Raw genomic sequence first — 11001 nt, 5'->3', positions numbered from 1 at the left:
ACCAATTTTGGTCCATTAATTTCCCATCCCCTCCTCCTCTTGTTTACCACTCATAATCTTAACCCAGTCCAGGGGGCAAGCAGCAGACCCCCTCTGTTTAAGTTAATTCAATCTGTCTGTTTTTTCTTAAACAGTTCTACAGAACAGGCCCTTGTGACCATTCATGAACCTTCAGCATCATTCTGGCCACAGCTATGCACTGGGGCTTTCCCCAGCTCTGACCTCTAGGGCTCTCTGCTGCTTCCCACCGGGTGAGAGTCAGAGCCCAGCCCCACTTCTAGAGGAAGGGGGGGGTCACAGCTATTGGATAGCCCCTCCACAGGCAAGCTCCGCCCAGCCCCACCCTATGCTCACACCCCACCTGCACCCTCCCCTGGGCCCAGCTGGACCAGCAGGCAGGCATGGCCCATCCAGGGCATGGTCAGGGAGTCTCCCGAGAGGCCTGGTTCCTCCACCACATGCCTTGCCCACCAAGGGGCGAGGATGGGATTAGCACCCCCAGAACCTTTCCCATTCCTCAGCAGCGAGGATTCAACAGTCCATGGCAGCGAAATAGCCTGGAAATAGAGGTTTTATTTAAAAGTCAGCGCTATGCAGCCCCCGCCCCGTACAGAGCAGAGTCAGCACCACCTCCTCCCCCGAGGTCCGGCCAGACAGCTCCATGGGGGCACTGGCGCCATGATACGATTCTTAGCGACAGAGCAAAATAGGCAGAGAGGTGAAGGGCTCGTTGGGCCACGGGAGTTTGACCCCCTGGACTCCGCCTGGGTCACGTTGGAGGGTGACCCATTGTGGGAACTCTCACAGCTGTTACCCATTTGGGGCACGCTCCACAGCTTCCAACCCCCCCCCCCCCCCAGGAGTTCCCAGCACAACGCATCATGACCCAGCTCCAATTACCCTGCCCCACCTGGCTGCCTTCAAAGCCAGGGCAGAAAGAGAAACTTCCCAGCCTCTGTGCAAAGCTTCCAGCCAGGCAGCTGCTCCCCACGCTCTGCACACACCTGCAGCAGGTACCCCAGGGCCCCCCCAGATTAGTCAGCCTGCTGGTCCCTCCCCAGGAGCTTTAGAGTTTGTACTGCACATAAACAGCCAGTTCACTGGCAGGAAGCCATGTCATTGCAACACTTTGTTGGGGGGGTGACATCATTTTCTGCCAATCCAGCGCCCCCGCCCCCCCATTTCATTCCAGTCACTCAAACTTGGACTTGGCCCTGCCCCCCCTTCCTCGTATGTTGAGCAGCAGCAGGAGACCCAGGCAGATCGTAGCCGGAGCGCACATGGCGAAGGGCCCCTTCAGCACCAGCAGGGTGTAGATGGCACCTGGGGAGAGAGAGAGAGAGAAGAAAACATGCTGGGGAAGTCAGGGGATGGACCAATGAAAGGTCAGAGCCTCTCCTTCACCAGCAGCCCAAGGCACCCGGCTCCAAAAGGTAGCCCCCTGGCCTTGAACCGCAGTCATTACACTTCAGAGTCAACAAACCCCATGAGATGGATGGGGGCAATTCACACCTCTAGGAGCTATTGTCCCAGGTACTCTGCAGATTCAGGCAGGGTGCAACACCCTGAATCAGGTGCAGAAGGTTTTCTTTGGGGGATAATTTTTGAACTCCACAGATGCTGACCAGGTCCTGAGGTGCCAGGCCCAGCTCGGGCAGACTGGAATATCCCCAGCATAGGGGGGAGGGGGAGGGAGGGACGGACACTGGGTGGGATGGTGCCTGCCCAGCAGCCCTGCTGGGCTCACCCTGCAGCCCCCAGGGTCATGCTGAGGAGGGGATGGGGGTTGTTATTCTGGGACAGCGGAGCTATCCAAATGGGGTGGTAAATTTAGATCAGCTTCTGGGGATGCTCTAATTTATGCTGGAGGGAGCAGATCAGGTCCCAGCATCCCCAGAGGGGACATAAAGCCTCCGTTGCCCCTCCCCACACCAGACCACAACCCGGTGAGCAACACCTCATGGAGTCAGGGCCAAAGGGATGCAAACATGACTCTAAAGTGCTTTCCACTCTCTCTTCTAATTAACCTTGCCACGGAGCTGGTCAAAACAGCAGCAGTAAATCCCCTGCACGGAGCCCTCAGTGCTGGCCACGGGGCTGGGATAGATGGGGCCCGAGAGGAATCCAACGTCCATCGTCCTGTGACGGGACAGACGAGGCACCACCGGACCTGCACAGCCCGGGGCCTGGCAGACAGGGAGACGCTATTAACATGCTAGATTTGAACCTGATGGATGCCTGCTAGCCCCAGGAGCTTGCAGGGCCAGGTTACTGAAGGTCAGCTCCGTCATTGCAAGCCAAGGGTCCCCAGTTTAACATGTGCAGCTTCGTGATTCCAGCTGCCAGACAGTGGTGTTTTGGCCTGTAACTGACAGGCCATTTGGGCACATGGTTATCAGCCAGCCCCCCCGCTAGGTGAATCCTGCCAGGGACAAGAGATGGAAATGGCAGCCTTTCACCCTGAAGAATAGCTTCCCTCTTCGGTTGTATTTCCGATGAGCAAGGGCGCTTGCACTTGCCTTTGCACCATGCCAGCAACCTAAGGGTTAAACTGATGCCCACCTTTCATTGCGACACCCCCATTAACACCGAACTGTTCCAGAGCCGCTCTGAGGAGACTTGGTGCGAGAAGGGAGGAGGCTGCCGAGGATTTATACCCATCAAGGGCCGGGGGGGGTGCATTTAAATGATGGAACATAAAGAGCTCGATTGGCTGAGCTTGGACAGTGATAATTAAGAGCCGGGGAGGCTTGAGAGCTGGCCAACAGGAGTGAATTGTAGGGAGATGGAGGGCGGGGGGGAGGGAGTAGAAAATCTAGGCTAAATATCAGGGCAGAAGGAATTGTTAGAAGTCCCAGTTCCTGCAACCAGGCCAAGCCCCAGGGGAACTTCCCGCAGAAAGCAATCCACCTGCCGAGAGCAGAGACCTGACTGACCTTTTCTATCCCTGGCTCAGGACACTGGGTGTCTTTCAGCGGGTCATGTTAGTCACACCTAGGCTCGGCCACCGCATAGGCACATAACAGGGCTCAGGTGAGCAGAGCCTGCCATTCAAGGTGCCGTTGCCCCAGGGGCTGGGGATAGTGTGGGGACCCTGCACCCAGCTCCAGGGGAGGGAGAGGGCATCACCCACCAGAGACTGCTCCAAAGAATCCTAGCCCTTTACCTGGAGAGCTGGGGGGTGGGCTGGGAGCTCTGGAGGATGGGGTGGCATCACCACAGAGGAGAAAAGATCAACTTTGGGGCTACTGCAACAAAAGCTGGGACCCCCTAGTGGAAGGGGAGGAGAGGGGGTAGCCAGGCTGGGGAACTCTTAGTAACAAGCCCCGCTGGCCAGCTCCACCTAGGAGCCCAGCGGCCAACACCTACCGATCATGACGATGGTGAGGACAAAGTTGCTGATCTCCTGCAGAAGCTGCGGCCCAAAGGCCAGCAGCGCCCCGGCCACCACCTCGATCCAGCCGACCACCTGCAGGTACTGCTCCGGCTCTGGCTTGTAGCCAAACTCCTTCAGGGGGAAGACGTCGGCGAACTGCACAAACTGGGACTTCTGGAATGGGGAAGGGAGCGTCAGTCAGTGGGTACAGGGCCGCAGCGGTTCCCTTCCCGGGGACAGGGCATTCGAGACCACAGCACGGGCTCAGTTACGGTGCATGGTCCTTGGGAGAAAGAAGCTGGGCGGCCCCCTTCTACAGCCTGGAGCCCACAGGGCACTAGGAAAGGAGCAGGGCGCCCCTTGCTTTGAGGTATAGAAAGGAAGCTGGGGGGCTCCCAATTAAAGGGCCTGTCTGCAGTAGCACTAGGTGCCCCCAAGGGCAGTCAACGGGCACAGCACTGCCAGAAATCAAGCCCTAGGCCTAGAAGGGACATATTTATTTGTTAAGCACCAACAATCTGCCCTGCAGTGTAGTAAATTCTTACCCCACCTGAAATCCCCCCTTCCGCCCACCATCTGACCAGCATCTTCCCATCCCTTAGGATCCCACTTTCCTGGGCTGCCAGCCCAACCACTTTTCCCAACACCTCTGGCCAGGCTTTCTGAAGCACTCAGGGCCCAGCCAGGCTGTGAAACAGGCAGCCGGACCTTTCAATCCATCAGCAAATTCAACCCTGGGCCGGGGGCCCTCTGTGCCTGAAGAAGCTGGTCTCAGCCTAGCAGCCCTGCGCTTGGAACGCCATGGTGCACGGCTCCAACCTGCATCTCCAGGCTGCTTTTGGACTAGCTCGAGGTTCCTTCTGCGGGGTGAGAGTGGGGGGTGCAGTTAAGAACCCTTCCCACAACCACCCTAGGGAATTTTAATTATACAGGTTCTTACAGTGCATTGAGTGGGGGGGGCTTAGGCAGCCAGGACTCCTGGGTTCTCTCCCTAGCTCTGACACTAAATCAGTGGGTCACCTTGGGCAAATTACTTCCCGTGTAAAAAATGGGGCTAATGATACTTCCCACCGTGCGTAGCTACATGCTCTTTCAATGGAAGGGGCTATACAAGGACTAAGAATTACTAACAGTACATGTTAGGTCAATCATTACCTGTTAGGTTCATTCCCTCTGGGGCACCTGGCATTGGCCACTGTCGGTAGACAGCATACTGGGCTGGATGGACCTTTGGTCTGATCCAGTCTGGCCGTTCTTATGCAAGAAGCCAACGCCAGTGCTGCCAGAATGTATAGGTGCCGCGACCCTAATAAATCATCGTCATCAATGCTTCAGGTGAGGTTACAGGTGGAATTTTTCAAGGCGGCAGAGAATGCCTTGCTGCTGAGATATGGATAGTTTATGATTCCAGTGCTAAAACTCTCCTCTTATGATAATATTGCCAGCGGGCAAAAACTGCCCCTTAGCCAGAGATAACTGGAAACCTCTGCTCTTTGCTCCTCTATTCCCTGTTGGCCTCAGCTTAAATCAAAGTTCATTTATGTTTGTGTCATATCAGGGAAAGTTCATTGGCAAATGATTTAACTACTACTTCTCTTGTCTGTTTCTGCAAAGCCTCTTGGCAGGGAGCTCCACAGCGATATTGGCAGTTCCTGAAAAATTGCCATAACAATCCCACACTACTAGCCACAGATATTAAGGGTTGTGAGCCAGATGCTGCATTCACCTGTACAGGTGTAAAACCAGTGCAACTCCATGGAATTAGTCTTCATTGACACGGGTGGATCTGAGAGCAGAATCAGGCCCCCCCATTTTCAAGTGCTCAGCACCCACATCTGGGGTCAGATTTTCCAAGCTCAGCACCCAACCTGCTGATCTCTGGACTGTCCGTGCCTAAGTGACCCTGGAAAGCACCTCCTCTCCCGATAACTGCACTGGTTGAGGCTCAACAACCCTTACGTGGAAAGTAACGTAGAATCAGTTTATCGTAGCCCCGGCATTTCCCAACCTGTGGTTTATAACCAATCCCTGTGCCTACCGGGGGGGCTGAATGCAGTTGCCCTGCAGCCAGGGATGGCGCTAGATTCTCCAGATTGCTCAGCATCCAACATGTAGCCCATACTCAGAACTCCTCTGAAAATCTGCATGCCCACGCCGTGCCCGCCCCAGTTCACACGGTTGGTGCTGAGATGTTTTGGAAAGCCTGACCCCAGTGACAGAGGTGAGAAATAGAACCCAGTTCGCCTGACCCCTCGCCACTGGACCATCCCACCCAACGCCAGTAACAGCCTGTTCAGATGCCACCTCTGACCCGAGTCCCCCACCAGTTGTGGGTTTGCAAATAGCTTTTGTTTTGTTTTCTTTGCTTTGCTTTCCCCTGCTGCTGTGAGAAAGCCACACAACCAACAGAGGAAAACTGACTGACTAGACAAGGGAACAGGGCAAGTAACTACAGGCAAAATGCTGTTAGACAAACAAACATACTTGCGGGAAAGCAAAGATAATTTCTCCAGTCCCTGCCAGTTCTGCCATCCTAGGGTTTAATGCACAACTAGCAAAGGTAACAAGCTTCCAGGCAGAGCCCAATGTTAAGCTGAGGTTTTGATCTCTCTTGATACATGTTTGTAAGTTGTGTTAACACTGGTTGGTAAATATTTCACTCTGTGGCCCTGATTCTACTCCAGCCCCTTGCACAACGGGGTGCTGCCCCATGACTTGAGCTCTCCCACAACACAAAGCACCAACAACAATATGGGGAAGAGCCCCTGGCCTGCATCTGCGATGCACTTTCATTTGCTCGGGGTCAGTCGCCCTCCTGTTCTTTACAACTCGGGGGGGGGGGGGAACTACCCCACAATCCAGGGGTGCAGTGGGGTGGGGGTTAAATGCACGGTGCCAATGGAAAAGGGGAAGGTGGAAATACTCCCAGAGCCTCGCTTGTTAAAGGGGGGGGGGGGGGACGGACACTGGCCAGCCCGGCTGCCCAGAGTCCCAGCCAGAGCCAGGGAGCGGCCACCGGGTCGGGGCTCGCCACCCACCCGAGTTTGGACCGGGGTGAGGACTCACGGGGAGCCGCTCGGAGGCTGCGGGGGGGGCCGAGCCCGCCTCCCGCCCAGGTCGGGAAACAAAACCGACCCAGCTCCCGCCCCCGCGCGGCCCCGGCCGCTGCCCGCAAGAACCTGGAACAAACAACAGCCCGCCCCACGCTCAGCCGCGGCGGCTTTGCAAGACGAGCCCCGGGGCGCTGCGAGCCCCGGGGCCGGGGGGGGGCGGCGCCCCCGCACTCACCAGCTGCCGGTAGAGCTCGGCCGAGATCTGGTCCGTCAGCTTCACCGCCCCGGTGAGCAGGAAGAAGAGGCCGAGCAGCACCCGGATGGCGGGGAAGACCAGCGCCATGGCCCCGGGCGGGCTCGGCTCGGCGGCCGGGGCCCGGGCAAAGGCGGCGGCTGAAGGCGGGACCCGCCCCCGGGCTCGCCGCACGCGGAAGAGGAGGCGGCGGCGGGTCCCTGGCGCGGCGGGCGGGTGTGTCCTGCAGCCGGGCTCCGCCCTCCCGGGGCCGGGCGAGGTGTGGGGCTGAGCCCCGGCCTGGCAGACAGCTACAGCGTGTGTCTACCTGGCTACGGGTGCGAAAAACTCCCCCCCCCCCCCCGACAGTTACACCAACCTCAGCTGGTAGAAGGATTCTAGCTACAGCCTCGGGGGGGTTATTACACCAATGGGGGGAAACCTCTCCCAGCACTGTAGCAAGTGTCTACCCTCCAGCTGCAGCGCTTGTAGCTAGACCTAGCCGAAGATTGGCAACACTAAACATTAAAAAAGCACGGGGCGGCTCCCCTCAAAATGAGATTTTAAAAAAAAAAAAAAGTAAATGTTGGAAAGTACAAGATTTCCGCCCCCCTTGTCTTCTGAGCCTTTTGGGTGCACTCTCATGTCGTGTTTTCAAGCTTTCCTCGGCAAGCATGAAGGCTAGAAATTTCTGTTTTTAAACTGAAAAGTCAAGACTGTCACGGAATCACCTGACTCCAGCAGCTGGAGCTTTAAGCAATCAGGTATTGCAGATTTCATGGAAAAAAATCACAAGTGTTAGCAGCACTGCCCTGTTCTCCCAATCCCACGTGCAGCAGAGTGTTCAGATCTTCATTCTGTTACTAGTAGTATTTGTTTTGCAGTTAGCACCCAGGAGCCCCCGTCATGGACCAGAATCCCCATGGCAGGAGATGCTGCACGGATACAAAGCAAAGAGCCGGATTAGACCCCTGCCCTAAAGCGTTCACAATCTAAAAACCAGTGCTGGGGTGGATGTGCAGCTGTTCTGCAATCATCACTGAAAACAGGGCCTGGTTATTGGGGTATGCCTGTACAAACACATGGGTTTCATTTGACAGGGGCTAGTAAGAAAAACAACCAGCAAGGGAGAGAATGCCTCAAGATAAGCCACTTCTTGGCAAAAACGTGAAGATTTGACAGTGCCAGGACAGGAAGAGGCACGGGATCCCAGGAGACCTAGAGGATGCTGGCAGGCTTAACAAGGACGGCTGCCAAGAGAGGGGGTAGTTGTTTGGGGGAATCAGGCTGAGACATAGACACTCCCTGGGGGATCTGAAGACGCGAGGCCAGCCTATGTTGTCTTCAGGGAACGGTGAACTTGTAGATTCTGTAAACACACATGTAGATTGTTTGTTGCTTCAATCTCCTTTTTTTGCTCATATGGTTTGTTCCCACTGCTAAAATGAACAGTACTTTGGTGGTAAGAAGGCTGTCTGATCACTGCATGGCTCTGGGCATGGACTCCCGATGGGCAGAATGCCAGGTGCTCAAACCGAGCCAGGTCTGCAGCATAAGGGCTGTTGATATTCAGGGTACAGTAGCCCAGAGCCTGCTGTCTACCCCTAGGATAGGCAGAAGCAAAAGGCCTGATACCTAAGGGGGTGCATTCAGAGAGACCAGGAAGGGGACACAGCTGCAGCTAGCCTTGCAACCCTGACAGTTATAGCGTACGAAAGCTTAGGCTTGGCCTACCCTAGCACCTTGTCAGTATAACCACGTCGCTCTGAGCGATGCAGTTATGCCAACCTCACTGCTGGTGTAGACGGCAGCACTACGTCAAAGGAGAGCTTCTCCCATCCACACAGGTACCACACTGCCTCTTGGAGAGGTGGATTACCTGTGCCGATGGGAGGTACCCTCCAAAGGCGTAGGTAATGGCTTCACTGACACGCTACAGCGGTGCTGCTTTAAGTATAGACAAACCATCTCTGTCCTCATAAGCTGATCCCTCATCTCCTTTCCTACATGCTTTGGTAAGCAGTGAAAGAGTTAACAATGTGGACATTTATCATATGGTCTTTGATGCATGGGGTACACCCCTTCCTGTTGTGTAAATGCAGAAAGGCATCACTGCATCTGCTAATATATGGGTCCATGTTTTCAAGACAACCTGAACAGCTGGGAACTTCCATTTAAAAACAAATAAAACTGGTGGTGGTGCTCTGCTCTGTTCAGTGATGATAACAGTCGGCTGCGTGTGTGTGTTCCTCTGTGTGCTGCCCCGGCTCTGCAGATCGCTGACCCAGCAGGCCCTGAGAGAACCCCCAATGACCACAGACTCTGATAAAGGCACCCAGCCAGGTTTATTGCCAAACGAAGCACAGTAATAGTTTCCTGCAGACTCTACAGAAAATACTAAGAAAAATGCCTCCTGACAATGGACCGGCTCAGTCCATGGCAGGATTCTCCACTGCCCCCTAGGCCGGACAAAGACATCCCTTCAGGGGTGCATTCTTATACACAGGTACAAATAAGTCACACCTCACTCCTGATGCATTAAGGTACAACCCCTCTGCATGTTAGGGTGCTGCCTCTTTCCTGGTACAGGTTGGTTTGAACAGACAACTCTATCCATCATGTTATCCTTTTGACTCTGCCTTCAGAATGGGCCAGCCATTTCCTCATTATCTCTGTGGAATGTGTTTGTAACGGGATGTTCTGGTGCCATCCTGGCACATGTATACATGCAATTAGCAGCCTTCTTCTTGAGTAGGGCCTGTCTCTGGCTAACAGCTTAATTTAGCTTTATGTTCGCAAAGTCTTGACCATCACTTTAGTTCAGGCCTCATACTGGGCCTCTGATACAAGGGTTTGTTTCAGGGCCTGATCTTACTACACTGGGCTTCTAGAGACCAAGGAGGCAGCTTCAGGGCATGCCCCTGGCCTTTACAGATGTCAAGGCTTCAGGGGGCGATAAGTAGAGTTAAACACATGCATAAGTCTTTGCAGTTCCCTTCCTGAGGCTAAAGCAATCTTTGCTCTCGTGCTGTATTTATTTGGGTCAAACCAGAGTCAGGTTTCTGCACGGATATTTTTGCCATCGGTCCTTCCTTTAAAGAGTTTAGCATGTGGGACTGGGGAATAGAATGGAACAAACACAGCCCATTTCTGGCTGTTGTATTTTCCTTCCCTGACCCCTCAGATGTTGGAGAGCTGGTCACAGGGCACCAGCATACTAGTCTACAGCACCCCGACCGATTCTGGATTGCAAACTAATCAACAACTGGAAATACAGCAGAGAAAAGGGCAGAACTCAAGTAGGGTTTTCTGTGAAAGCCTTTTTAAAAGTCCCTTCTGAACAATAGATTCCTGCATTAGGCAACCTCGTTCCCTTCTTCCAGGGTGGGATTGTGTGTCCTTAATACCTTGCACATCACTGCATGAAACATTAACCAGGTCTCCCAGGACTCTTGTTAAAGCAGGAAAGGGTAGAAGAGCATAAAGAGAAGCCAGCCTGAGGAAATCATTTTACTTCGGCTGAAAAAGAATCTGCTTGTGTTTAAATAAAGAAGATGTTTCAACCCAATCCTTTCAGGGGTTCTGGAAACTCCTGATAATCTTGATCCAAATTCTCTTGCTGGGACGGCTTAGTGTGCAAAACAGAGGCCTGGTTTTAATTTTTAAAATGCTGCAAGAACCATTTAATTCCCCCTTATCCAAGAACATAAGATGCCCATTTCAAATGCCATAAGGATCAAATATCTTGCTGCTGTAACACACCTAGTCTGGGTGGAGTTATGCTCAGCCTGAATTCACCCCCCAGACATTTAAAAACAGATTACAGAAAGGATAACCTCCTAGATTGTGATCTACGCCAACAGCTTTACATTCCAGCACATCTTAAAGATGCTCTGTGCATAACCCACCTCTTCTTGGGAGCACAGAGCCTGCTTTTCAAAGCAGCTGAGCGTGCCCAGTTCACATGGACTTTGGGCTGTGCTCTAAAAATCAGGACTTAAGCCTCTCTCTCTCAGCAGTCAGGATGAGACCTTCACAGGGCAGATTATTCCACACCTGCCTGGGGGGAGGGGGCAGTTCTTCCACCTTCCTCTAAAGCACATGGTGTTGGCCACTCTCAGACAGGACACTGGACTAGGTCGACCATGGGTCTGATCCAGCCTGGGAATTTATAGGTTACCACACCCGTGTAAATCCACTGACTTCAGCAGCATGAGATCAGAAATATGCCAATAGGGACTGGGTGCTGCACTGAGCAATCAACACTGGAGTGACGCTGACATGTGGTGTTCTGGACCATTAGTGGAGGGTTCCGGGATATTGTTTCCTAACACTTTTTT

General features: G+C 53.8%; 1 protein-coding gene across 1 annotated transcript; it reads right to left on the bottom strand.

Annotated features, from left to right (window-relative positions):
- Positions 1-553: 553 nt before the first annotated feature.
- TMEM35B (transmembrane protein 35B) lies at positions 554-7012 on the bottom strand. The gene is made up of 3 exons (XM_038377237.2): positions 6665-7012; positions 3370-3550; positions 554-1323 (listed from the first exon to the last, which is right to left on the bottom strand). Exons 1-3 carry the CDS (start codon positions 6770-6772, stop codon positions 1193-1195), a joined length of 420 nt encoding a protein of 139 aa, XP_038233165.1. The 5' UTR covers positions 6773-7012; the 3' UTR covers positions 554-1192.
- Between the last annotated feature and the right edge of the window lie 3989 nt (positions 7013-11001).

This window comes from Dermochelys coriacea, chromosome 19, assembly GCF_009764565.3.
Source record: "Dermochelys coriacea isolate rDerCor1 chromosome 19, rDerCor1.pri.v4, whole genome shotgun sequence".
NCBI classification, from domain to species: domain Eukaryota; kingdom Metazoa; phylum Chordata; order Testudines; family Dermochelyidae; genus Dermochelys; species Dermochelys coriacea.
This window is presented reverse-complemented; position numbering and strand designations above follow the sequence as displayed.

Bases quoted from the DNA above. Each gene is read 5' to 3' on its own strand.
- TMEM35B (XM_038377237.2), bottom strand. From the start codon at position 6,772: ATGGCGCTGGTCTTCCCCGCCATCCGGGTGCTGCTCGGCCTCTTCTTC. The intron at 3,551-6,664 runs GTGAGTGCGGGG...TCCCCATTCCAG, and splicing joins CCGAGCTCTACCGGCAGCTG to AAGTCCCAGTTTGTGCAGTT. The intron at 1,324-3,369 runs GTAGGTGTTGGC...CTCTCTCCCCAG, and splicing joins CCTCACCATCGTCATGATCG to GTGCCATCTACACCCTGCTG.